General features: G+C 48.1%; 2 protein-coding genes across 4 annotated transcripts; one reads left to right on the top strand and one right to left on the bottom strand.

Annotated features, from left to right (window-relative positions):
• Positions 1-3329: 3329 nt before the first annotated feature.
• On the top strand, positions 3330-8779 carry M6PR (mannose-6-phosphate receptor, cation dependent). Its single transcript, XM_085067136.1, has 7 exons — positions 3330-3506; positions 4851-5021; positions 5148-5320; positions 5404-5513; positions 5679-5809; positions 6348-6474; positions 6998-8779. Exons 2-7 carry the CDS (start codon positions 4852-4854, stop codon positions 7118-7120), a joined length of 834 nt encoding a protein of 277 aa, XP_084923262.1. The 5' UTR covers positions 3330-3506; position 4851; the 3' UTR covers positions 7121-8779.
• Positions 8422-27020, bottom strand: PHC1 (polyhomeotic homolog 1). 3 transcript variants are annotated; one of them, XM_085067099.1, is made up of 16 exons: positions 26922-27017; positions 22958-23119; positions 22398-22508; positions 21130-21207; positions 20586-20627; positions 20227-20376; positions 19121-19276; positions 17688-18186; positions 16607-17367; positions 14920-15067; positions 14602-14810; positions 13931-14039; positions 13244-13352; positions 12429-12579; positions 11689-11920; positions 8422-11343 (listed from the first exon to the last, which is right to left on the bottom strand). In XM_085067099.1, the coding sequence occupies exons 2-16, from the start codon at positions 23069-23071 to the stop codon at positions 11189-11191; spliced, it is 3024 nt and encodes a 1007-aa protein (XP_084923225.1). In that variant the 5' UTR covers positions 23072-23119; positions 26922-27017; the 3' UTR covers positions 8422-11188. The 3 variants fall into 3 exon arrangements, 2 of the variants coding, with proteins under 2 accessions (XP_084923225.1, XP_084923236.1); XM_085067110.1 differs by lacking the exon at positions 20586-20627; XR_014853535.1 differs by lacking the exons at positions 8422-11343; positions 11689-11920 and adding an exon at positions 12676-12803 and having other exon boundaries at positions 12440-12579; positions 26922-27020.
• Positions 27021-27711: the final 691 nt, after the last annotated feature.

Raw genomic sequence — 27711 nt, forward strand, 5'->3', positions numbered from 1 at the left:
CTTGATGGAGGATATCTTAAGAACAGCTGCTAATGGAAAAGGTGATTAATCACAAAGTTTAGGGGTTCTCTAATTGTTGCTATGGCAGGAGGGTGTGGTTGCACTGATGCACCAGTTGGGAGGATGAGTGCTGCTCTGAGGAGCACCCTTAAGGACAGAAGCAGCGGGATGGGGACAGCACAAGGTAAAAAAGGTGACTAGTGAGAGTACAAGGTGAAAAGTGGGATAAGCAATGGCTATGGCAACTGGCAGCCCAACTGCTGTCAAAAAGGAGTTCGAAGTGGACAGCAGGGGTTTGAGAATAAAGCCTTGTGAGTTTTGGACACTTCCACTTTGGACTGGGAACTCTGTCTACATCAGAGTGAATGTGCTTGAGACACAAGGCAGGCACTCAGAGCTGACATCCCTCAAGGCCCTCTGAGTTAACATCTCAACAGCAGCAGTACAAGGGAGACATAGACATATTGAAGAGAATCTACCAAAGGGACACAAAGAGGATAAAGGGACCAGACCTTCCGGCCTGAGAGGAAAGGCTGAGAGATCTGAGACTGTTTAGCTTGAAGAAAAGTCTTCTTGATTAGGATCCAATTAATGTATATAAATATCTGGAGGTTACAAGAAGAGTCAAATGCTTTCCAGTGGTGCCCAGTGACAGGTCAAGAGGCCATGGGCACAAGCTGAAAGACAGAAGGTCTTGCCTCTGAACATCAGGAAACACTTCTTTACTGTGAGGGTGACTGAACACTGACAGAGGCTGGCCAGAGAGGTTGTGGTGTCTCTTTCAGTGGAGAATTTCCTGGACAGAGTCCTGGGCTGTAGGTGGACCAGGCTGTAGGGTGGCCTGGCTTGAGCACAGGATTGGACCAGATGACCTTGAAAGGTCCCTTCCCAACTCAATTATTTAGTGATTCTGTGGTCAGCAACCAGAGGAAAAGCTACTTTTCTTTTGAAATTATGAGAATAGTTCAAATTGTGCCAGGGGAGGTTTAGATTAGATATTGGCCAAAACTTCTTCACCAAAAGGGTTATCAGTCACTAGGACAGGCTGCACAAGGAAGTGGTTGTGTCACCATCCCTGAAGGTATTTTAAAAAGATGCAGATATGATAGAGTTTACAGATATGATTTACTGCTGGGATTGGCAGTGTCAGGTTAATGGTTGTACTCAATGATCTGAAGGGTCTTTTCCAACCTGAAAGATTCCATGACTCTGTGGTCGGGAGTAGTGATGCCTCCAGCACCCTGAGAAACTTCTTAGCTGCATGGTTGGTTGGTTGGTTTTTCTTTTAATCCACATTCTGATCCCTTCCATTTCATGCTCAGGCTGGGGATATTTGTCAGGCTCAGGCTGCACTTCTTCAGCACAACACAGTACAGTTAATTTGCACGAATTGTTAGGGCATTCTCAACAAAGGCATTGGGATGATTGCTACCTCCAACAGGGATGATTGTTCCCCCTTCTGGTGACCTGTTCTAAATTTGAGAAATGATTGCACGGGAGGATGCTTATCTAACACAGAGTGTTGTGGTCAATTTGTTACAATGCACACATCTGGAAGGATATTGGGTATTTCTGCAAATTTCTCCACTTGCCTGTAAGGGTGGCTTACTGCACCTACAAGATGCCTTTCAATCCTGGGTAGGGCCTGTGGGCAGCAACATAGGGAATGTGTTCTTGAAAGGAAGGGGAAGGCAAAAGACCGTCGAGCAAGACAAGAGGAATAATCTCTCCTAAATTATTTAAATGGATAAGAGATGTCTGAAGAGAGCTCTCAAGCTCAGAGAGGGACAATTTCTATACTTATAAGGAAAGCTTAGCTGGGAATATAATCTGTGTATCTGAAAAGTAACCAACAGGATTCAGACACAGCTTAAGTGAACAGATCTGATTTTGTCCCCACTTTGTGTGTCTTTGGTAAGATTCTCTCCAGTATGTTCATATTTTGTCATACTTTGGAATAAAGGTGTCTCCCCCAGCTCCTGCCAATTTTGCCACTTTTTAAGTGCCCAGGAATGACCACAAAGACAGATTGTGAAGAACTGGAGAAGTGAAAGCTGGTGGGAAAGAATTAAGAGCTCTGATTTCATGTGGTTTACCTTTTTTATTTTAATACCAGCAATAAGTTGAGTTCTTTGTTTGGACAGGAAGTAGAGAGGGAGGGATCACACTGTAGAAAGTGTGAAAGGCAACACCCGCTTATTAACTAAGTGTGAATAAATAAGTCTGACTTCTGTGCCCTACTGCCAGTAAGGGATCACAGCAGGACTAAATCAATCCGTTTTCCAGGAGCCAGCAGCGCTTCTTCCCCACTTCTTCACTACTGAAGCAGCATACAGTGGGGAAACCTCATACATTTCTCTCAAACAAGTGCTTTCTCCAGCATGTTGGTAAGCTCACTAAATGCAGCATTTCTTTCTTAACTAGAGGATACAAAAGCCTTAGAACTTGGGCAAAGAACATCTGTCCCTTCCGGTAACAGACCCCTGGAAAGTGGACTCTCTGGGAGCACATCATAAGGAGAGAAATGCTCTTTAAACAGGCCAGTCTCGTATCATTTATAGCTTTATTAATCACATCCAAGATGCTCAAGCACACCAGCCTTGTGTGCTGGACTGAATTTCTCTGCAGTGGCAAAACTCGCAGGAGCTGGGCGGAGACACCTTTATTCCGAAGTATAACAAAACACGGGGAGAATCTACCAGAGAGACACCACGTGGGGACAAAATCAGAAGGATCAAGGACGCAAGGCAGTTTTGTTCAGTGGTCGAGATCCCTCCTCGCCCGTTCAACACAAGTCACTCTGGAGGCACCTGGCGGGGATGGCAAAGCCCCGTGATGAGGGAGTGCTACCGCCTCCGGCAGCGGGAGCGAGAGACGGTGACGCCGGGAAGCCTTTCGTTCCTGCGGCTGCTCCGAACGTGTGCGGGGCACAGGAATAGGAGAGCGCCCCTTCAGCGAGCGACAGTCCCAGAGCACCTGGGTGAGTTGATTTCCAGCCGGGAGCCCGGCGATCCAAGGTCCGCCTCCCGCTGTTTCCCACCGCTGCCCGCCATTGGCGGTGGCGCTCCCCCTGCAGCGCCTCATGGACTCGGCGCTGTGAGGGCTCCTCCCCTCTGCCCGCCCTCGCCGCTCATTGGCAGAAGGCCAGAAAGGGCGGGGTCTCCGCTCAGAGGCTCATCGCCTATTGGCTGACAGAGAGGAAGTGGGCGTGGCCCGAGGCTCTTCCGTCCCAGCCCGCCTCTCCGCCGCCGCGCATCATTCGCTGCCGAAGCGCTGCTGGGCGGGCGATCGCGGCCACTCCCGGGCTCCCATTGGCGCCCGGCGCCAGTTCCGCCACGCTCTGCCCGGCTTCCGGCTCGCGGGGCGGGCGCCGGAGCCGGTCGGGAGGCGGAGGAGGCCGGTGCCGCCCGTGCCTGTGGTCCCTGGCTCGTCCAGCATGGGAAGCGCGTGAGCCGCGGGTCTCTGTTCCCTAGGGGCGGCGGTGCCTGTGCCCGGGGCGGCCGCAGGTGGGTGCGCGGCGCCGGCAGGTGGGCAGCGGGGCGCAGCGAGGCCGCGGGGTGAAGCCGCGCTCCCTCCCGGGAGGGTCTGGGGCAGCGGCCGCCGGCGGGAGAGGCCCGGCCGGGCAGCTGGCAGCGCCTCGCAGCAGGTCCCTGGGAGAGGCCGTGCGTGGGGCTGAGGGCAGCTGCTGCTTTGGGCCTCGGCAGAGCAGTCACGAGCCCTCGTGTCACGGGCTTCCTCATTTCGGTGACCGCGCACTGGAACACACTGCCCGGGGAGGCTGTGCAGTCTCCCTCGCTGGAGATATTCCAGAACCTTCTGAACACAGTCCTGTGCCATGTGCTCTAGGATGGCCCTGCTGGAGCAGGGAAGTTGCACCAGGTGACCCACTGCGGTCCCTTCCAGCCTGACCCATTATGTGATTTCTGCGTTTCTGTAGGTGCCCCGCTGAGCAGCTCTGAGCTGTCGCGGTGGGCTCTGCAGGGCTGTAGGGAAATCATTCGGTTCAGTCAAACGGGCTCTGTGTCCCCCTGCAGCCAGGTGTTTATTTAATTGAGGGTCTGCCTTCCACTAGCATCTGGAGCTTCACCAAAATCTGCAGTACAAGAAGCAGAGGGGAATCTGTTGTACTGCTCTGTTTGGCTGCTGAAATCCCTCAATGTTTCATATGTGATTTTAGGATGAACCTGAGAGCCAAATTTTACAGATTATATTTTTATCTTCATTACTGTCTCGTTGGCTGGATCTTACATAGGATCCTTGCTTTTCTCCTTCCCTGATATTAACTGGGAAGGAAAGAAAGAAACTGTTCTGTGAAGTTGCACTTTAGCATTATTAATATCTTTCAGATTTTCAGCTAAAGGAGTACTGGAGAGATCATTATTAAGATAAGGCATTCAAACAAAGAGAGCCTGACTAACCACAGTGGCTCTTCCCTGCGAGCTCTTTACACAAGAGCTACAAAGATGATTGATTAGAGGCCTGATAAATAATTTTCTGCTGAGTGGCTTCTCAGTGCAATGCAGTAACAGTGGCTTATGCCTGAAACTTACTCCAGCATTCAGCCTGCTGGACTCTGCTCTGGCAGCTAATTAATATGCTCAGCAGCACAACTTTTTTGTGATCCCAAGGCAAATTCAGAAAACAGCCCCAAATAGGCATAATGAACTGTCTTTGGCTATGCAAGAGATTCAGATTTAGTGTCTCTCATGAGCTGTGAGTTTCTAGATTTTTGACTTCTCCTTTTTGCAGTCAGGACTGAGGAAGTGGCTGATCATTAACTGCATGACCCTGAAGATAGTTTGCAGGGGGCTGAAACAGTTAATCCTCTGTGTTCTCTGTGGCATGTCCAGGATGTCACCACCTTGCCATACCTCTGCCTTGCTGCTGGTGTTTATGGCCCTGGCTGTAGTGGGGGCTGAGCAGTCAGAAGAGAGGAGCTGTGATGTGATTGGTGATGAAAGCAGCGAGTCACAGATGGAGAGAGCCCTGCTGAAGAAACTGGAGCCCCTGAGCCACATGAGGTACAGCACAACACCCAGTGGGCCCAGGGGAGGGGAGGATTTGGGTCAGACTGCAGAACAGTCTCCTTGTTAGTAGTGTTCCTTGTAGTCTGATGGGCTGTCTCTTCTGTCCTCTCCCTGCTGCAGGTTTAACGTGACCGTGGAGAAAGGCAAAACGGAAAACTACATCTACCAATTTAGGGTGTGCAGGGAGGTCAACAGCACCACGCACGATTTTGGTGGCCTGGTGCAAACAGATAGACAGAGTGGAAAGACCACAGTGATAGGAAGAATCAATGAAACCCAAGTCTTCAATGGAAGTACGATTCTACTCAATACTTTGCTTACTCACTAGGTGCCTCCTGTAATGGATGTGTAGCCTACATTGTTTTTCTCCTGGCAGGTGACTGGATCATGCTGATTTATAAAGGAGGTGATTCATATGGTAGGCACTGCAGTGGTGAGAAGAGGCGAGCTGTGATAATGATTTCTTGCAAGCGGGGAGTTACAGCGGTGAGTGACACTGGGGGTGAGAGAGCAGCAGGAGGCTGCCACTGGAGGAAGGGCAGCAAGCCTTCCTCCAGTGTCTGGTGCCCAGCTGCACCAGCAGTGATAAAACTCTCTCCTGGTGAAGTCCTGGGGATGTTTTCACGTGACTTCACTTTTCCCAAATTGCAGAGTTCATTCAGCATTATTTCTGAAGAGCGGGAAAAGGAGCAGGAATGTTTCTACCTCTTTGAAATGGACAGCAGTGTGGCTTGTCCAGCTGAGAATTCCCACCTCAGCGTTGGCTCCATTCTACTGATCACGTGAGTCATTGGGAGAGCTGTTTGTCCCTGAGTCATAATCCCCAGTGCTATTTAGAAACATTGCAAATGCTATAGTAAGACTAAATAACTGCAGTATACTTACCCACAGCCATCATTACTGTTACTGTGCCTCTGGACTTTTTTGATGCAAGGCTGCATCAAAACTGTTACTTTTCCCAGTAAAGGTTTTTCTTCATAGCTTACAGACAAGTGCACTGAAAAACGGGAGATTTGACTCCCTAAAATTGTACAATGGCTCTTTGCCAGAGCTGGGAACTCAGACTGGGAGTCTTGATTCATTTTCTCTGTTTGTGCTTAGAGGCACTACTTCACATAATGCTCCTAAAAGATTTATAATAACAGATTGATAACTTGGGGACCTTTTATGGTCTGCTTTCTGTGTATAGCTCTGTTCTTGAGTGGTGCTCAGCTATTTGTTCCAATGGTAATATAAGGCAGGTAGCTGGCTCAGAAGAGATTGTCTGTAGTATTACCTCAGCTTTGATTTTCTTTTATTTCTTTTAATTCTGCCTTCCAGGTTTGTGTCACTGATTGCAGTCTACATAATTGGTGGGTTCCTCTACCAGCGCCTTGTTGTGGGAGCAAAGGGCATGGAGCAGATTCCTCACTTTGCCTTTTGGCAAGATCTGGGCAATTTGGTGGCGGTGAGTGAAAATCCGTATATATTCTCAGCCTGGCCCATGTTAGGAGCAAATGGCATTGACTGTGCCACTTGGGTAGACCTACCATTACGGTGGTGTACCTTGAAGCAGAAGAAGAGGGTATATGTTTCTTTTTTCTTTAATACTCCATTTTTGAATCCTTGCTGAGACCGATTCTCTGTCACTATCCTGCAACTGCTACATAACAAAGTAGAACATGTGCTCCTTAGGGGTTAACACTTTCCAGGTGGAGATGTTCACCTGGGAAATCCTTCCTTAGTCATTGTAGGCAGTGCTATTTATCCTTCATCCTTGCCTTGGCCTGATGTTGCTGCATACTGTTAACTAGTATGCCCAGAGCTTTCAAGACCAAGTAGGACATTTTTATGTCAAGGCAAGATTTGGGGATGTTTCAGGTAGCACAGGGCTAGGCATAATCCCTTAGCAAAAGAGAAATCACAGGAGCTGCTTTGCTTTGGATGCTGAGTCAACTGCAAACAGTGTGATGCTGGTGCTGTGCTCGTAGGATGGCTGTGACTTTGTGTGCCGATCAAAGCCTCGCAACGCGCCAGCCGCGTACCGCGGCGTGGGGGATGACCAGCTGGGAGAAGAGTCAGAAGAACGGGATGACCACTTGCTGCCCATGTGATAGGCTTTCCACACCAAGATCTTTTCTCCCCATCTCCCCAGTGCTTGTTTAGCCGGGTGACTCCCAGCCAGTTCTCCTTCTCTCACTTCTGATTTTCTTTACACTGTTTGCTTCCGCTGTCTCCGGTGTGTCAAGTCCCATGGATGCCTCTGGATGTGAACAGCACTCACAGTCCCATGGATGCCTCTGGATGTGGTTCCTAATAATGGCATGTCTTTATAAATATAATGCTGGCTTAGGTTTTAAAAATGCAGCAGAGCTGAGGGGAGAAGTGTTGACAGTTGAGCATAAAACAGCAATGTGAGTGTTCAGCACTGAGCAGGAATGGGAGATGAATCACTAAGAGGAAAAAAGGGGCATGGATGGCTGCAGAAAGGGAAAAAGGCTATGGGTTAAAACAGCTGACACTGTAAAAGGGATATTTTGTGTCTTTTTTTTCCCCTAGGGTTTGGTTTACAGGATCCATAAGACACTGGAATTATATTTCTTTGAATGCATTTTCAGCTTTTCTAGCTTCTGCACTGTTATACAATTTCTGCCAGCATAACTGGCACAAAGTGCTCTATGCCAGGCTCTGGGGGTGAAGAGGGAGGCATTAGCACCTCTGCAGTCTTTTGTTTTCTTAATGGCAGAGTGGCGAGTACTTCTCTACAGTTTCCTTCAACAGCTGTAAAGGGATGCATGCCATCCTCTCAGACTGGAGAGGGGCAATGCTAAAAAACTACAGGAGTTAAATAGTCTCATGACTTCAGTCAAAATATTGACTCAGTCTTCTCAATCAGTGAGAAGCAAAAGGAAGTGATGTGCTGCTAAGGAAAAGGAACATTTGCTGAAACTGAAACTGACATCAAGACAAAATGAGACAGGTAGCTGCCACTTGAGTTCTGACACAAGCTTCCCGAGGTGACTGCCCACACAACTCAGTCACTGTCAGCATTGTGATTTCATGCTCTCCAGAAGTTCCTTGTTTTGCAGAGGGTTTTCTTACGAAGCCGTCAGAATTTATTTTTATATAAAAGGAACCGTGGAAGCCCAGGCTAAGCATGCTAACATCAAGAACTGCGTAAGGGACTCTTGCACTTACATGGTCAGCTTTCATAAATCATTGTCCCCCTGAGCATGGTGCAGGCAAGTCTTAGGACACTTGCCCTGTGCAGATGGTACTTAACATACTGCCACTGGCTGGGAGCAAGAAAGACCTTCTCTTTGGGCCCTGGTGAAAAGCAGGTACAGTTGAGTTGTAGACTTAATGGGAACCTTCAGGAACTTGGCACCTTGATTCTTAATTGCTTTTTATTTGAGAGGCTAGACTCTGAGCAATCCCATTCTACCCTACTGTAGACTGGCAGAGAACTGCCCTCAGTCTGGAGGGCAGAGACTGTGAATAAGCAAGCCACTACTATGTTAACAGCAGAGTACAGACAAGGTTCATGTATTTTTAAGACACTGGGAGAAAATGGGTGGCCCTGCTTTCTTTCTGGGTTTGGAGTGGGCAAACAATTCCTGCTTTCTTTGACTTTTGTTACAGTCTCAATCTTTCTCATAACATGGGAAAAATAGGAAGTCAGTAAGTCTGTTACTGTTTTTCATGGTGGTGTCTAAGGTAATTTTTTTTGTACAAAACACAACTTTCAAAAATAAAGTGACAAAAAAACCTGATGAAGTGTTGTGCTGAGATAACAAGAACTTGCTTTTGTGCCAAAGCATCTTTCTGGCCCAAGTCTTTGGTGTGTGGGTCTTTAGTGTGTGGTGCCTTGTACCTGAACTCTTGCCAATAATGAACATTTCTTGCGAACTCATGGTTTTTGCTGCCACCTTGTTTCACTCCAAGTCCTCTAGGGCTTATGACGGAAGGCTATCCACATCTTTCAAAACTGAAACTTTAGAAGCTCAGGTAGTTAAGGATGAATGGATTATGGTCTGTATTTTTGTGCAGCAACGACAATCAGAAGTAACTTTGTGGTGAAGTTTGTACTTTCCAAGCACTTGGTTAAGGTTCAGAACAGGGATTAAGAACCAGCCAGACCTGCAAAGCCTGATCAAGCATTTTTTTATTAAGAACATTGAACATGAAATGAAGAAGTGAGGCCTTCCCATTTGACTGAAATAAAATCCAGTCCTCAGGAGTAGCTGGTAACAGCGACAGGCTACCTGCCTGCCTACCCTGCCAAGGGTCAAACTAAACAGGAGTTTTATCCCACCCAGCCCACTAAGGATAAAATGGTTTAAGGGCAGGCTTCCTCTGCTCATTGCTGATTCTAACCTCCCCCTTCCCTGCCCCCAGATTACATCAGACCAAACACTGGTACCAGGGTGCAAGCAAGCATGGGCAGCTTCCTTTGGGCTTATTTGCATTCACAAAGCCTCAGAAGTCTTCTCTCACATGAACAAGGATGTCACAGAACTGAGATTCAACAGTACAGTTAAGAGTAGGAAGCTGCTGCCATATTTTATCCATCTACTAAGCACTTTCCTTCCTCTCTTTTTCTAACATGGGTCAGGAAAGAGCCCATTCGAAAGATCTCTAATGTTTTCCTACCTATGCTATTAGGCTCCCATGCTACTACAGCTTTCCTGCAACAGTAGGTGCTTAACACAGAGAACAGCCTTGTTTCACTCAAATATTCATGTGAAACTTCTGAAAACAGAAAAGCTGAGATGCATGGTTTATAACACCATCTTGCTTTCAGGTATTTGGCTCTAGAGGGCACTTACCTCTTCACAGTTTGTGTAATTCCTTCAGGTTTTATGCCTGTTTGTTTGAAGCAGAGGTGCTTCTGGAAGAGAATAACTCTGCCCAGGTTTTCACCTTTGGCAATTTGGCTACGAAACTTCAGAATACATTTGGTCCTTTAAAAAAAAGGAGGAAAAAAAGAAAAAACAAACCAAAAAAACCCCAATCAAACCTGGAGGAGCTGAGTAGGAGAAACTCAGCCTGTAACAAATTCTACCCTTTAGAAATGAGAAGTAGCATTAACAGATTAGTATTCAGTTGTTGTAGGGTGTGTGTTTGGTTTTTTATAACTGAGGGAAAGAAACACTTGTTTTACAACACACCAAAAAAAAAAAAATAGCCTGAGGCAGACAGTACAATTCTGCCAGCCTAAATTTTGTCCCATAAGCTCTCCTGAGGATAATGAAGACAGACACAAAAAGAATACAAACTGGTAAGAAAACACACAAAAGAAAACCTCAGCCCATTTCACAAAGAGCCTTGGTGCTTCTGGAGACTGCTTTGGATCTGTAAATTATGCCCTAGCACAACGGGAAGACAAACCTAGTGCTGCAAGGTTCCCTAATGTAAGACAATCCCCCTCCCCTTTGAGTTTCCCATCACTTTGTCACAAGTACTCAGGAAAAATCCTCTGAGTGGCTCTGAGAGGAGCACCTGGAGTGAATAGCTGCCACAACACTTTAGCTTTACTGTCTCCTGTAGACATGCAGAGTGAAGACAAGACAGCTCCTATTGCCACAGGCCTTCAAGTTTGGTATGCATGCTGGAATGGCTATTAAACCCAGTTCATGAGCAGCCTAGGTATTTTTAAAAGTGGAAAAGCAGCAGCCCCTTTTGCTCAAGTTCTTTGTCACCTCTGTCATTTTCAATTTGCTAGTTCCCCTTCATAAAAGCCCAAGTACAGGTGCTCCCAATGTCCATGTGGGACAAGCTCTTCCCATGCCTTGAATTCTGGCAATGATATTCAAAGCTAAGATCTAGCAGACCTGCTGTGGCAAAAAGGGGTGAGAGGGCAGTTCCCTTTCAGAATTCTTTTAAGACAGAAAGAGATCCTCTTCACAGTTTATGTGGTATACAGGGGAGGCATATTCAAAATCAGGAAGAAGGAAAGTTTTTTAAAGGCCCCAGGTGGCAGTTTTCCTCAACCTTGTAGCACCATTAAGAGACCAAGAAAAGGGTTTGTGCATGGCAGTTTCAATCAGTTAAATTCCTTCTCATTCTTGAATACAAGACCACAGGGGACTGTCCCATTCTTCCCCACCCCAGCAGCATGCTCCAAAACTGGCAGCTGCCCTGGGGTCAGAGCAAAAGTGAGACTTCTGGCTTCAGAGTTCTTAGGTCTCCTTAAGGACATTGATCTTGGCACAAATCTTGAGAGCTGGTCCCAGCTTGATGTTCATGGCACTCATGAGATGTTCCTCCTTCAGAAGCAACAGGGCCTGACCATCAATTTCCTGTGACCGAAATTCCTCAGCAATTTCCTGGCACCCTGTGAAGCAAACAAAAAAACAAAAAAAGAGCAGCAGTGAGAAAAACGTGCACTGGACACCCCCCTCACTCTTACTCTTTGCACCTCTGCCAGGTACAGAAAAGCAAGCTAGGAATCTAACCAACCCCTTTCCTCACTCTAGTCCACCGCTGCACTGAAACTACTTGTCTAGGCTACTTGAGAAATAAATAATCTAGAGAATCCATCTGTATGACCAAATCCAACTCAAAAACATGAACAAAAGCACTAGGCACCACTGACACCATTTTCTTGGCAGAAAGAGAGCCCAATCTCTCCATGCTACTGGATCAATCACAGGAGTGCAGGAAAGGATCTTAACGTCACCTTGCAATGATGCAATGAACTCATACACTTCCTCCACACTCCAACGACTAGGATTGCTGGACAGGAAGACTGGGTTGATGCCATGTAGATCTGGGGTAGGTGGGGCCATACTAGAGTTTGCCAGGTCTCTCTCTCCATGATTGGCCCTTACTGAGAGGGGTCCTGGAGATGTAGGGGACAAAGCTTCATCATAGCTGGAGTTATCAGAGCCTCGACTTGAGTCTTCCTGGCCCTACAAATCCATAGGAAAGAAACAAAAGGTGTTTAGTAACAAATTCACAATTACAAGCTGCAAAACAAGGCACTGGGAACAGCAGAAGTTGTCCCAATAGTATGGAACAACTATCTCAGGGGCAGCTGACACAAGAGCTCCTTCTTTTCCTTACATCTGCACTGAAGCTTATTCGATTCTTCTATAATCCAATTCAAGTCATTAATGTGGAAGACTGCTAATCACATGGGAAAAGTGGATTGTTTTCTGCCAAGGCTGTCAGTTGATCTCACTCACTGAGACCTTCAAGAGGCACACATGAGCGAACACAGAGTTCACGGAACAAGTACAAACGTGAATGCACTTCCTGCAGTCCACGAGTGATTGAAACAGCTCCCTGTGCCTTGTGTAACAAGTGTGTCAGCATGCACTCAGCACATCCTGTGCAACTGCATCCAATGTGACAGAGTGGTACAGCCAGCAGGGACAAATTCTACTCAGAGCTGCCTTGACAGGTCTGTGTCCTTACCCTGTGGCGCTTGCCCTGGATCTTGGTTCGAGCGATTTCGGAGCTGCTGCGCCGCGGTCCCCGTCGCCGCACACGGGCATAGTTGGCTTCCTGCAATTCTTTCATCTTCTTTCTCTGCATCCGAAACTGATGGCTGCAGCTGACATTGTACCTCAAGTAAGCAGAAGCAGAGCAGCAGTTAGGAAACAGCAACTATCTAAACTTACTGCGTCTCCTTGCTCTAGATGGGGATAAAACTCCTCTTTACCATGAAGTTCTGCTCCTCCTCCTTCTAAGACTTCCCCTTGGAAGGAACCAGTCCAGACTTCTGACACAAGCAATATTTGGACACCAGAGTCTTGATCTAACATCTGAAGGGTCAATTAAGTCATTCCCCTGAGGGAAAAAAGACCCATAACAAGCACTCTGCTATCAACAGGAGGCAGCAATGACTAGTCTAACTTCTCCCCAGTTTTTTCCCCAATGCTCCCTTGTGTTTTTGTCTAGTACCAATGCATCAGACAGCAACTAATACGCATTTATTTAGTCAGTCAAGTGTACATTTCACTGAAGAGAGGTTCTTTGCAGCCCCAGAATTTCCCCCTTCCCACTTCATTTTCTGAACAAGCCAGAAATCCTGTTTATACTCAACACCACATCCACCTCTCCAGACCTAGAAGTGTTAGAGTGCTAAAGGATCTCTGTGTCAAGTACACACCACAGAGGGATGATCAGATGTACTGAAATAATAGTACACTACTTGGAGAAGAGGCACATGCCCTGTTCCAGCCAAGTTGTAGTCAGAGATAAGGAAAATTACATCTTGCTCTTATTACCTTTTAGCACAGGTCATGGAACAAAACCTCTTGGAGCCACGGAACTGGCTTGCTGGGGCATACTTCCCACAATATTCACACTTCAACAAGTTTGCCTTCTTATCGAGCTCTAGTGAGATAGAGACACACAGCAGTTGGTGATCTGAACTGAAGCAGTTCATACACCCAGTGATTCCCCATTCCACTGCTCTTCTTCTGAGCAGAAAAATTCCAAGCACTATTTTCTACTGAATCTAATAAGTCGCTAGCTTGGGGAAGAAACTGGGAAAAGAGAAGCACAGGCTCTACTAATTAAGACCCCAGGATATTGAACAGAGCAGTTTTTTCTCCAGGTCAGTACCACTTCATGGAACAAGCAAAAAATGTATCTCTCACATACTACAGTGCAGTGGGAGAAATCTCCATCACTGCACTGTCTGCTCTGTCCACACAGCCTTCAGTCATTAAAGACAGGTACAGTCCAGAATCTCCTGCTTACTCCTGACACAGGATGTGTTAGATCATATTTATAACAACAAAGAAGTATTGTCTGTCTTCTGGCACTCAAGAAAAGTGAGACCCTAGTTCCATAGCTTAAGTCTCTAAGGAATTAGCAGGAAGAGATGCAAGTCCATAATGTATAAAGTTATTAATACAGAGCAGAAAGTTTCAGTAACACTAGCTAGGTCTCCTGGTGCTGAAACTCACCCATGGAAGCACTATCCTCTCCCACAGAATTGCTGTTTTCATTCTGACCAGAAGGAGCCTCTCCCTGCACTGGTTTCTCAGATTCTTTCAGCAGCTGAGAACAACCCACCTGGATAGGGAAAGAACGAGTTGGACACATCAGTAAAGGATTCTTTGTGTTCACCACCCTCTGCCAAGGTATATGCAGTTCGAAATTCAGCTCAGAATAATCTCTCTGCCTAATAAGGAAGGAGAGATGCTGAAAGAAGGCATTTCTCCTTCCTGACTTACAGGCTTGGTGGTTTATTTAAAGACCCCCATGCACTATCTGCCTTGAATAACCTCCAATTCCATGTAACTCCATTTCCCCTGATTTACTTCACTGCCTGTTCAAAATGCATCTTTCCCTCACAGAGAGGAGAGCCTCCTTGCAATTCCTGTATTAATTATTGCTTTGGTGACTACTGCAGTAAACAGTTGCTGCAACACTTGTTTTACTCCTTCAAACCCATTCTCTTTAATGACACCTTTTAATGCCTTGCTTCATTCATGACACCTCCCTCCTTCCCTCTTCACTGTCTAAAAATGCTGAATTGGAATATGGGGAAAGATACTCCTATGCAAAGATGGAAGCCCACCACCCTCCCAAGAAGGTGCTACACCTCCTTCCTCCACAACAAAAAAATCCCTACTGGAAAGGGCTCTGCTCCTTCCTGGATGACAAAGCCTTCAATGATGTGTGTGAGGATCTGGGGCTTGACGATGGCTTGTGGGGGCTTGGAGTCTCCCATTTGACGTGACACCATTGCCAGGTTTGGGGTGGAAGCAGAGGTGGGGGTGACTGAGGCTCCTTCACTTGACGTGGCATTTGGGGTTGCAATGGCAGCAGTATCAGAATTATCTGGAAAGTTAACAGCACAGGAGTCAGTTACCTTTGCTCCACCTACTTCAAATGGAATTAGAGATCAGCTCATTAGCACACACAAGCAGAGCTCTCCTTTGTACCTCACCTCCAAGGCCACTCTTCTCCTCCATGTTTTTGGGGCTGTCTGTTACAGGAGAGGATCTGGCAGGCAGGAGAGCAGTGACACTAGGTGACTCCTCCTTCTCCTCCTCTGACTCCGCCTTGCGCTTGACTGCCAAGGTCTGAGATTTGGCCTGCATGAATAAAGAACACACATAAGCAGACAGAAAAAGTCCAAAGAACCAGATCAAAAACAAAAAAAAAAAGGTGCACCCTGCCCCATCATACTTGATTTCCAGCCTGGTTTCTTCTGGAGATGCCTCTAACTCCCTCAGTACATACCTCTACTTGGGAGCACTTGCCTAGCAGCGAACTTGAAAAGACTCACTGCCATGCCACAGACTAGGATCTGGTGCCCCAAGTCATGTTGATACATTGGTATAATACCAAGACACTGTGTGAACCTCAAAGCATTATTTCAGGAAGAAATGGAATAGATTTCACCCTGCAGCTTCCAAACAGGTTTTTGGATAGATTAAATGAATTTCAATGGAGAGTCGAAAGAGATGGGGACACACGTTCACCAACAGCAGAATTGTCCCCCCACTCTAAAAACCAGACAAATCCCGTGACACCCTCCTGAAGAAACAGAGTGTTTAGAAAGAGTCTCGGGAACTGGCTAAGGAGGTGCTCAAGGTGTCCCTGTCCATGGCAGGGGTACTAGAATTATGATCTTTAAGGTTCTTTCCAACTCCATTTATGATTCTATGACCTGAGCTGGCGAGGTGCTGTTGTCCCAGGGATTCAGGTAGGCCCTAGCTGGACAATTCACAACAGCATGGACAAGGCCTATGGAATATGAGTTTTCCTCTGCACAGCCTGTTGCTAGGGGATCTTCTGAGGTCTAGAGTCAGTGGCTGGTACCACATATCAAGGGATTCCCAGAAGTATCCACACTGGAGCAGTTAATGAAAAACTGCAGCCTCCACGAAAAGACCCACATTGGAGAAGTTTGTGAAGGATGTATCCCATGGGAGGGATGCCCCCAAGCTAAAGCATGGGAAAAGCATAAGGGAGAGACAAAACATTACAAGCTGACCACAAATCCCATCTCCTGTCCTCCTGCACCATTCAGGGAGAGGAGGTAGAAGAGTTGTGAGTGAAGTTAAGCCTGCAAAGTAGGGGGAGGTGTTTTTTGGATTTGTTTTTATTTCCAATTATCCTACACTAAATTGGCAGTAAATTGAATTAATTTCCATTAAGTGAGTTTGCTTTGCCCGTGATGGTAATTGGTCAGTGATCTCCACATACTTATCTCAACCCACAAGCTTTTCATTGTATTTTTCTCCTCCTGTCATGTTGTGAAGGGGGAGTGATAGAGCAGCAACTTGGTGGTCACCCAGCAGCCAGCCAAGGTCAACCCAACCCCACTGTTAAATGTGATGCTTAGTATGTGATGTGGACACCTACCCAATTTGGGGCAGGCTCTGAGTCTCACCTAGTAACTTCATGCAAATCTTTGATTAATAATGTGGAAGAGAAATGCCTGTAGTCAGTAACCCCAGGGGTTGGACTGGAATTAGTGGTTTTGAGGGTAAAAAAGTCTCCACATCCCTTTCCCCAAACCCCTTACCCATCCCATCCCACTGACCTGGGCCTGGACTGCGATTGGTGTCCTAGGAATGAACAAAGAGAATCCATATGCTATTCTCCTTCTCAATGGTATCACTTACTGGCAACTGGACAGACTGCATGTAGAATGCTGCTGGCATCTGAGCCACAACTGGAGAGGAAGCTGGGCTCTTCACCATGTGGGCTGTGCCTTGAACTTGTGCCAAATTCACCCCTGTGGTGAGAGGGGGAGCTTCCTGTGAGGATGCTGGAGCTGAAGATGATGATGGGGAAGCAGCGTGCGTTTGGGAAACAGGCTGGACTACAGCCGGCATTCCCCGGGATGTCGGCACTGCTGCAGCAATCTGAGCCAAGCCCAGCGCTTGGGCTTGGCCTGAGCCCTGCTGCCGAGTGCCCACTACCTGCACTGGGATGTGGGGCAGAGGCTGCTGTGTTGCTGACATTTTGGCAGGCCCAAGCTGAGGGGGTTTGATGGGGGTGACCAGAGATTTTGACTGAATAGGAACAGGTGACTTGGTGGCTGGCTGGCACGGACTGTCCTGCTGGAGCTGTAAATGCTGTGGCTGGGACTGCAACATTGGTTGCACCACAAGGGTCTGTGCCTGCTGCTGATTTTGGGGTGGAGCCTGCTGCTGTGGAGGCTGAGCTTGCTGCTGCTGCTGGGTCAGAGATGCTGCTTGCTGCTGTTGCTGCTGTTGAGCCAGTTGAAGGTGGGTGGCTGTGTGGAGGAGCTGGGACTGGCGGTGCTGGAACTGCTGCTGGTGATGAATGGCTATCTGCTGCTGGATCACCACCTGCTTCTGCAGATGGATCTGCTGCTGCTGTTGGATCAGTGAGTGTGGCTGGATCTGTGTATATGTTGCTATACAAACACAGAGCGAGAAAAAACAGAGCACAAAAGTTAGCAACAGTGCAGCTGGGAACAACAAAACCAAAAAAACATGGCAGCCACTGCACTAGTTTAAGACATTAAATTCCAAAATGACTGACAGCTTACTGGCAGAGGACACGAGGGATTAAACCAACTTCTTGTGCTAATAGAGAGGGATAACCCCTTCAGACAAATCCCTAAGAACCACAAAGCTGGAAGGCATGTTGGAAAACCTCTCACCACCAGGCTTTCAAATGTTATTCTTGCAAAAGCCCAGTGGTTTCAGAGAGAAAAAACACGTGAGTGCTTACCAGAGCTGATCAGCGTCTGGCTGGGTGCTGGTGTAGCAGTCCTGGTGAGGTTCATGCCCACCGTTTGCTGTCCACCACCGTCCGTGTCGCCCTTCTTTGCAGCTGCATTCTCCGTGTCCGTCTGGCTCCCCTGGCTGACAGTGGCGGCCTGGGCAGCTGCCACCGGCAATGGCTGAACCACCCCTGTGCCTTTCCTCTGGCAGCTGCCAGCGGCACCTGCCGAGGAGCTCTGGCTGAGTGCCATGGAGGGCTGGCTCCCACCTCCAGCCACCACACCTCCAGAGACACCATTGCTGCCTGCTGCTGCCTGGCTCAGGTTGAGGGACTGGCCTGCCCCGCTGGAGGAGGCCTGAGCCACCGCCATGCTCTGGCCCGTGCTGGTGGCCTGTGGCAAGCCTGAAGCTTGGGAGCTTCCTGGCAGGGCTGTCTTCGGAGCAGAGCCTTGGAGTTGGGCGTTAGCGGCAGAGGTCTGCTGGCTCCTCACAGCCAAGTTCTGCACCTAGAGACACACACACCAAACAGAATCCATTGGCTTTATACACGTTACTTGCTGGGAGTTTGACAGAGTACAAATGAGCAACACACTCTGCTGGGATGCAGGCTGAGCTGATGCCTCAAGTCTCGTGTGAGGAGCCGCTAACACTGCAGGGCAAAGCTCAGGCATGGCCCTTCCCAGGAAGCACATTATCCTGAACTCCCTCCTGCCCCATCTCTGATGGAAATTAAAGACCTCATGGCACTTTGTGAACAGGACTTGGGGACACCATTTGTCTCCAAGGCATGGGAGAGCCTTCAGACCTGCCTGCCACACAGTGGCCTTGGGTGGACTCGGTTTAGAATGGCTCTCAAAGGACTGAGATACCCCTTTAAAGACCAGACATTCCTTCTCAATTTTTGTGCTACCTGCCTTCCCCAGGCCCAAAGATCTACTCATGGCCCACACTCCTTCTGATATTACCAGTTCCTCTGCATATTGGTGATGTCACCCTCTGTATTTACTCCTCCTCCAAATGCCACGCTATCTCCAAAGTTTGATCACGGCTGACTTTTCTCCAAAGAAAGTGCTTCAGACAAGTTTTTGGCATCTTTACAATAATGAATCAACTGGATGAAGGAATACCACCTCTGGCAAAGACTCTTAATTGCAGAGTGACTGAAAACTGTACACAGAACTCAACAGTTCTTTTCACACAAGCACAAGCAAGAAACCGTGAAGATGGGATTGATCCAGCCTGTGCTTACCTCAGAAATTTTAAGCAGAAATTAATCTCATCTCTGGAGGCAAAAAGCAAACATGAAAACATGGTGGCAGAATCTCCTGCCTGCACAGGGACACGGCTGGGGAAAAATAGCACTAATCTGCCATACAGGGACAGCTTGAGACAAAGATCAGAGTGTGGTGTGGCAAAAAGAAGGGGAGGGATGTCACTGACCTGGTCTGTGTCTGCATGGACCCCCGGAGACTGAGTGGGTGGTACCTCCTGCTGGACAGCAGCCACAGCCCCATTGGGCATGAGGATGAGTTGGGAGGCAAGGGGCACATTGCGGCCCAAGGTCCGGTTCACCTGCAACAGGTTCCCCAGCTGTGGCTGTGGAGGATCAGGTGATGTGGAATGAGAGGAATGGAGATGGAAGAGAGAAAGCAAGACAAAAAAATACCACAAGCAAACAGATTACAAAGCAACACTGGGCTGCAATGTCACACACTGCAAAACCACCAACCCTCCCTGCACTATAACACTGAACATATCCCTCAGAAGCAGGAAGCTGGGAACAGTTTCCTTATGGAAACAAGCACTCTTCTGTCACAGGCCTGGGCTAACTCCCACAGACTGCCCAACGCTGTATATCTAGAACTGCTGTTGAAAAACAGTGATAAAAAGTATACATCCAAGATCAGTGCTGCTTGAAAAGAAGGGGATTAAAATTTGTATCTGAAGTCAACTGGAAAACAGAAAATATTTTGCAAGTAGGTAGACAAACCCAAGACTAAGCCTAATGCTTTCGACCTAGCTGCACTTCAAAGCAATTAAAAGGATGACACATTTGTTCATATTGATTAATGTGTCTAGACTTACTCAAATTCTGACTTACATCCCTGAGTTCAGCAAGCAGAAGAGTAATTCACCATGTATCTGTTCCAGCATTGAAACAAGAGTAGCTTTACTTCCATGAGCTAAACTCAAGTCTAGGACACATACTTCACATTTACACTCTAACACAGCACTTCTCACCACTCTAGTGAGAAGTGCTGTGGGAGCTTTAACATCTATAAAGAGCAGAGACACACACAGCTGTTAACATTCTCACCTGAGCCACACGCTACAAAGCTCCTCTACCTCTGAGCAGAGCTGAGCCCAGAGTCAAACTTGTGGTTTCAGAGATGAGAACTTCCCCATCCAATTTTAAGACGTACTACAACATCCTTCAAGCTAGGTTAGTCCATAGGTGTTGGTAATCCCAAGCAGTGAAACTGGGAAGTGGCTGGTGAGTGTGGCTCATGGTCAGGAAGGACACACTTTGCATGTACATCTCTTACCCGAAGGTACATCTGTGCCTGTGACTGGTTGAGAGGCGGTGAGGTGGTGTTCCCGAGGAGCACAGACTGGGTCAGCGTTGTGGCGCTGGGGGAACTCACGCTCTGGGATCGACTGATCAGCTGAGCAGCTGAGGTGGTGGCAAGGTTGATCTTAGAAGAGAAAAAAAGTTTTGAATTACATACGAAGAGATGGAGGCCAAGAAATACGTACAAATACAATTAGTGGGGTACAGTCAGAAAAGACATTTTACAGTTTTTTCCTGTATCCCACAGGGGACCAAGAAGAAGAAAGTTCTTGTCTTAGAGGGCTTGTCTTAAAGGCTACACAATCTAAATTAGCCAAAGCCCTGGATACTGACCTCATTTGTATGCTGAGCTTGAGAATCACTGTTAGCATGCAACTGCAATAAGAGATCCAAAAAAATACATCATTTTCTCCAACCTCCCAAGGAAAGGTAAAAAACCCACAAAACCTTCTCTACCAACTCATCTACTCTGAGCAAATCCAAGCTCCTCAACACTCACTACATCCTCTCATTCAACAAACTACTGCTCTGCCTAAGACGAAAAGAACATTCCTTTTCAAGCTGCTCACAACTTCTTCTCCTTCTTAGAGGTCCTGATCCTTTTCTAATCCATGACAATGTATCCCCAATGCCTCAGCCAACAGAGATCCATGTCTACCTTTCCAGCTAAGGGGCCTCTCCCACCCAGAAACCTTATCTGGTCTCCTCAACCCACACAAATAATGCCAGCACCCCAAATCCTCAAAGTTGTCTGCATCTTGTTGAGTCCCAGTATTCTTAGAAGCTGTGTACATCCTAAAAGACAAGGAAGAGACAGAACAAGGCAGGGAATGGAAGGAAGGCTTTGATATGTGTGTGAGGGAGCAGTTTTACTTACAGAAGCCTGGGTGGTGGTGGTCTGTTGCGAGGTGCTGGTGTTGGGGGAGCCGGCCTGTCTACTGGCTGCAATTGTAGCCTGCAAGAGAGATTGACAGAGAAATGAGTGCCTGAACAAACTTTTCAATCTAGCCCAATTATTTGGCTTTGTCAGAACACCTAGTCCCTTACCCTCACAGTCCTTCCACCCATGGGTACATGCCCTGCTCTTGCCCACCCTCTTGCACCTACAGTGCTACACACTGCAACCTTCAGCATCACCCTGAAGCTGAAATCTGCTGTTAACACCCAAACATTCCCTGCAATATTAGCAATTTGTTAGGCTATTTAGGCAGTTTAATAACAATGCAATGATAGCACTCCCAGTAACAAATTTCAGATTACAGAGCATATGGTTTGTGGAAGAATATAAATATTGATAGATTTCAGCATTTCTTCCATTCTGATGCCATGGGAATTACCCTGTATGAGCTTAGTTAGTTTTATAACTAAGATTTGTGCAAAACTGATGAGAGGATTCTATTCCTTCTACACTTTAAGAGTGCAGTTAGGGATTTTGAGAAAAATCATATCCTGGACTAACTGCCAAGGAGTACAGTTACTGAGATATTGTTACACTAACAGAATGCATTCATGTCATACATGATCCATTTTGAACTGATGATTAAGTCTAGTAGGTCAGCAAAGTTGATTAAAGGAAAAAAAAATCATTTAACAATTATACATCATAAAATATCTTGATTTATATTGATCTGTATACGTCTCAATTAGAGACAGCCTCCTGGTTGGATAGGTTTACCCTCTTGCTGGTAAAGAAAACATGAGCTACTAAGTTCCAAGACCAAAAATTCAGAAGATGCTGCCTGAAACTTCATGCAAACACAAACGTTTATTCTCAGAGAAGTAACAACCCAGTGTTCCCTTTAATATAGTTTTAAAACACTATTGCTTCCACTGCTGATCTAACCACCCATCTTTTATTTAGAGAAGGTGCAGAGAGTAGTCATAGGCCTCTGAAGTGCAAGTTCCTTGATGGGGACGCCAAATTTTATCTTGCCCTGCTCTGTACCTGTAAAACAAATTGATCTTTGCTTCAGGCTTCCAGTTTACTAGCTGTTTGTATTAACTCTAAACAATGTGTTTAGGGACTCATTGTCTCACCAGGGATCAGGATGACCTCAGTGCACAAGGCACTGTATCAAAAGAGAACCTCTGGATCTTCCCCAGAGAATGATCCAACTCCTCTCCTTCTGACTCTTGGCAACTTACCTGCTGGACAGCAGCCAGGCTGTGAAGTTGGGCACTGTTAAACTGCTGCTGGAGCATAAACTGATGGAAGTACTGGGCTGCATTGGGCTGTCTCTGGAGTGCCTGCAGAGCCTAGATAAAGAAGAAAACCCAATTGTCAAAAATTGCATGCTGCTGAAATGTGATTGAAGAGAGCAATGAAGAAATAAGTAACAGCCAGGAGAGCATCCCTGGACCACATGAAAAAGCAGGCACCAGATTAGCACATCCAAATGCATAGTACAGTTACAAATTTGGCAACAGACTGAATCACAGGTGTATTGTATTCCAGGACAGTGGGAAGCACATTTGGAAGACTTTAATAAAGAATCTGGGCATGTGCATGCTCACACAGGCAGACAAGTGTTGCCATGTAGTTTGTGTATGGAAGGCATAGAGGAACTGGGATGGCAAACTGATTTGCTCTAGAACAGCAGGCTAGGATCCAACCTATTGGATCACAGTACAGATTAAATCTAGAAGGCTGTACACTGAAGGAGTAACCTATAAAACATCAAGCCTCAGGCATACCCGTGCCTCACCTGTACTGCCTGCCGCTCATAGAGAGACATCTGCGAGATCTGAGGACGGGTGCTTCCTCCAGAACTGGAGCTCCCGCTGGTGGAGTTGGAGTTCTGCTCACTTTCGGTCTCCATGGCGACAGGATCCCAGGAGCTCAGGCAGAGATGGACTCCAGATCGACACTGAAAGAATTGGAAACTAAGTCAGCCTACAGAAAGAACCAAACTGTATTTCACTACATTACACAGCTTTGCTACTAGACTATCTCAATAGCAGACTCCCTGCACAACTTTGCTACATCACAGGGACCAGGGAAGCTGGGATTCTGAAATCACACAGAAATCATACTCACAGTTGAAATCTTTTATTACCACCATCGGAAATGCAACGCACACATTTTCATATTTTTATTGCTATGCTATAGTTGGAAGCTACAGCATCCTGAACTCTTAAAATGGCAGTGAAGGAGCAGCTGCAGCTCATTCAGAAAATTCTGGTTACAGACCTGACTGCCTCTCATTTCAAGAGAGACAAGGAAACTGAGGCAAATTGCACTGTGCTTCCAGTTCTCCAAAGCACTTTTGCAATTTCTGATCCTTTCTTCCTCCAGTCCCTCAGCTTCAATGCCCTTCTGATACCAACCTGGGCCCTCCTTCCCCTAAGTTTAGCCCCCAGCCCTCAACCCTTTCTGATCACACAAACTTTCCAGCTACTTGTTGCTCCCAACAGATCTTAACTTGAATATTAGACTAGAAGTTGGTATCTGTGGTAGCAAGTTCCTTTCAGGAGGAACAGTCTGAAAAAGAGTGGATGAAGGGTTCACTAGCAGCACTTGTGAGGCAAAAGCTACTGGAAAGGTCATGAAGAACCAGAGATCTTCCAGCAGCAGAAAGATGAGTTGCAGTGAATTTAAGGTCTGAGAAAGGACTGGAGAAGGCTTTCATCAGGCAAGAGGGAGAGAAGTGAGACTGAAGAGAGTGCTTAGCAGAAGAGTAAAACATTGAGATGATCAGGGAGCTTCCTGCAGCAAGAAACATGAGCTACACAGGGAGTAGCAGCAGGAGGGGCTAGAGTCAGAAAAGGGAGCAAAAGTGATTATTCAACAGAATTCCACCGTGAAAAAAAAACCAACACCCTGACTTTTTAGAAGGTTAAAACTCCATGAAATATTTAAAAAAATGTATTTCTGATAGTCTTATTATCACTGACAGCCTATTTGTATCCAAAATACCAGCTGGTTCCTCTGTAGCGTATGAGAAACCTCTAAATGAGCTTCCAGGAGCCAGAGTACCAGCACAACCCCTTCATCTAGCCTTTTTTAATCCAGAGATTCTGAGCTTCACAGACCTCACCAAACATTTTCCTGGTGAATAAGCAAACAGACCAGCAGCAGAAAAGGAGGTGCAACAATAGTTTCAGCCAGATAACTTTTTTAATTCTGAAATGGTGTTAAGGGCAGCAGATGACTTTAAAGTAGGGCAACAGCATTAACACTGCAGAGGATGGGTGGCTAAATCAGGGAACTGCTGCTTCCAACCTGCTCCTCAAACTCTGGAGAATTCTTTAACTGGCAAGCAAAGTGCTACTGCTCCAGTCTGGTCTTCCACATACATCTTTACCTCTGCCCTCAAGTCCTGCCCAGCCATCTCCTTGCTGATCCAACACTGGCTTCCTGCACTGCTTCAGCAGTGGCCTCCTTCTCTTCAACTGAGGCACACTTTCTCCTAACTGGCCACTACTGTCTTCAGGCACTACTCTATTTCAGCTAGAAATAGCTGGTCAATAAACCTACCTAGAATATAAAAGCTCTTGGAGAAGCAATTGCCTTAAAGATCTTCCCCAGAGGGGAAAAATTAAATGAAGCCTGAAAATAAACTGAGAAGGGAGAGAATACAGACTTTTTGAAAGAAGGAAACTGTGTTGGATAAATAATGTATTTTGAGTGGGATTAAAATGCACTTGAAGCTACACACATTACACCACGTTCACTAGTAGCTCAAATGCCATTAGGAGACAATTCATGTTCTCTTGCCCACCCTCAACTTCTCCATGCAGACCCTTCTCATTCACCTCGCTTCTGGTACTCATTATATCAACTTGCTAACTGCAGAAAGGTACCCTAAAACCCCATTTTCTGCCAGATCAGTGAATTGAATTACCTTACTTGTGATGCTACAAGTGTCAGTAAAAGAGGAAAGGATGTAACTAATGTTCACCTTAGCTACGGCAAATACCCTTACCCTCAACAGCTTCACTGGGAGAAACCAGGCTTCTGCCTTGGGGCTCTGCTCCACCAATCAATCTGTGTTCCCTCAGTAAGCAGCAGGCCAATTCTTAAGATTTCTGGCATTTTTGAGAGAGATTGATCTAGATCTTGTTTAAATCAGGTCCTAGCGCAAACAGAATCTTACTGAAACACCTCTGGCATAAGCCATCAAAAGTTTTGGTCTTTGGGTAGGCAGAAGGCTTTTTGAAGACGTGGACAGAGAGGCATACGTCCCCTTTGCAGAAGGGCAGTAAGAATTTTAAGTCACTCACAGCAAGCAGAGTTATCCAATAAAACCCTTTTCAAACACAAAATTGAAAAGGCACAGCCTTTCCCCTAGCAAGTTCATCTAAGGATGCAGCTCCATGCTAGTGTAATCCGATCCAAACGCAGGCCATTTCCCACACAAAATAGCAGAATTACACCCTCTCCCCTCCTCCAACTGCATGTCCAAGCACCTTCCTCTAACAAAAATCTAGTGATCACTGAGCTATCACATCACTTGACTCAGCTGCCTCATGAAATGGATAACCGACTAAAAATTATTAAGCCATGTATTTTCCAAACAAAACAAAACGAAACACCCAGAGTTACAATGTGGGCATTGCTGGAAATTAACCTTTGAACAACAGCTAGAACTGAACCCCTAAAAGGCAGACACAGAAGGACACAAAAGCTGATTAGCACCACGGCAGGAATGACCACCTAGCAGAAAGGACAGGAAGGAGAAGGGAGAAAGCTGGCCCAGGCAGCAGTGCAAGCATGAGAACATGGGCCAGTCCAGAGACTAACACACTGCTGATCTCAGCACACACCGAGAGCACCACAGGTGGCCCATCTACGAGCTCCTGACCTTTCTCAAGCACAAGGGCACACAAGAGTGAAGCCAAACATTACTCTTATCATTAAGCACTAGGCAGGAGGTAGAAAAGTTTTACTTGCTCACCCCAACCATTCCCCACGGGACATGATTGCTGCCTGCAGAAAGATTTCTAACTTTCTAAGTGGTTTTGTCACTTCATCCTTGAGAAACTAAGTTAGGAAACAAGTGCGATTTGCAGAGGTTTACGCCACAGGTTTGAGGGAGAAAAATTAGCACCCAGGACTAGAGCATGCTCGCTGTTCTTACTGTATGGCTCTATAACAGTTTCCAAGCCACACGAGCAGAGGTGTGGAACTGGCGGGACACGCTGACTCTGCCCCGGGATGCTCTGGGAGCAGCAGTGGGTGCGATGCTCCAGCACTGCAGGACCCTCGCACCACCTGGTTCCCAACCCTCGGTGCCCAGCCCGCCTTTCCCCGCCGAGCGCCTCGCCCGGCCGGCGGCGGGAGAGACGGAGGGAAGGATGGAAGGATGGACGGAGGGAAGGATGGAAGGGGACAGCGCGGCGGCAGCCACCCAGGCCGCCGGCAACTCCGGCAGCAAAGTTGATCCGACACGGCGTTCGGGCGCCCTGCCCGCCCGTGCCGTGCCGTGCCGTGCCGTGCCGTGCCGTGCCGTGCCGTGCCCGCAGCCCCGCCGCGGCGGGAGGCGGGATGCGCCGCAGGATGCCCGAAGCCGGGCGGCGGCTGCCCGGGAGCGGGGCTGCGCGGGGGAGCTGCCCGGGGCCGGGCCGGGCAGACAATGGCTGCTCCGCCGCCGCTGTCAACTTCCATCCCGCGCCGGCCCCGGGGAACTCTCCCCGCCGCGGCCGCCCGCGCCCCGGACCCCGCCTCACCTGCAGCCGCCGCGGCTCTGCCCCGCTGCTCTCCTCTTCTCTCCGCTCCGCAGCCCCCCGCCCGCCCGCGGGACCCGCGCCGCCGCGCCGCACCGCACCGGAGCCCCGCCGGAGCCGCCGCCGCGCCCGACACGCCCCCCGCGCGCGGGCAGCCGGGCCCGGCCGAGCGGGCGGGGCGGGGCGGGGCGGGGCGGGGCGGGGCGGCAGCTCCGGTGTCGGGCGGGCGGGGCCGGGGGCGGGACCTGGCGGCGGGGCCGCGGGCTGGCGGGGCGGCCCCGGGGAGGCGGGACCCGCGCCCGCTCCACCCGCCCGCCCTCCCCGTATCCCTTTTTTTAATCCCTTTTTTTTGGTTGTGCTTTTTTTGTTGTGGTTTTTTTTGGTTTTTTTTTTAATCTCGGCCTCTGGGGCTCCCCCGGCGCTCCGTCACTTCCTCCCTCGAGGCGCTTCCGGGCACGTGGTGCCTTCCCTGGGCGCCGCTTGCCGTTGCCCTGGTGACGGGAGCGGGCGCCTGGCGGGACACGGGCCGGCGGCGGCGGGAACGGCGGGAGCGGCCGCCCGGCCCGGCCCGGCCCTGCCCTGCCCTGCCCTCCCGCAGCCCGGCTCCTCGGGAGGGCTTCTTGCCGCACCTGCGGGGGCTGCACCGAGGCATCCCGGTGCTGATGAGAGTCACAGCCCAGTTATTCGGCAGAGCAGAGCGCTCTTCGGCAGCTCGAGCGGGTGTCCCTGGTGCCGGGGCTCGCTTTACCGTCCATCCTTCCGGACAGCGATTAACCTTGTTAAACGTCAGCCG

This window comes from Lichenostomus cassidix, chromosome 1, assembly GCF_008360975.1.
Source record: "Lichenostomus cassidix isolate B80296 chromosome 1, HeHo_3.0, whole genome shotgun sequence".
Taxonomy (NCBI): domain Eukaryota; kingdom Metazoa; phylum Chordata; class Aves; order Passeriformes; family Meliphagidae; genus Lichenostomus; species Lichenostomus cassidix.

What these genes read in the sequence shown, in the direction of transcription:
- M6PR (XM_085067136.1), top strand. Translation starts at nt 4,852, where the DNA reads ATGTCACCACCTTGCCATACCTCTGCCTTGCTGCTGGTGTTTATGGCC. An exon ending in GGCTCCATTCTACTGATCAC is followed by an intron (nt 5,810 to 6,347) that starts GTGAGTCATTGG and finishes TCTGCCTTCCAG; the next exon opens with GTTTGTGTCACTGATTGCAG. An exon ending in ATCTGGGCAATTTGGTGGCG is followed by an intron (nt 6,475 to 6,997) that starts GTGAGTGAAAAT and finishes CTGTGCTCGTAG; the next exon opens with GATGGCTGTGACTTTGTGTG.
- PHC1 (XM_085067099.1), bottom strand. Translation starts at nt 23,071, where the DNA reads ATGGAGACCGAAAGTGAGCAGAACTCCAACTCCACCAGCGGGAGCTCC. An exon ending in GGAGAAGAGTGGCCTTGGAG is followed by an intron (nt 14,811 to 14,919) that starts GTGAGGTACAAA and finishes TTAACTTTCCAG; the next exon opens with ATAATTCTGATACTGCTGCC. An exon ending in GTTCATTGCATCATTGCAAG is followed by an intron (nt 11,344 to 11,688) that starts GTGACGTTAAGA and finishes TTTGCTTCACAG; the next exon opens with GGTGCCAGGAAATTGCTGAG.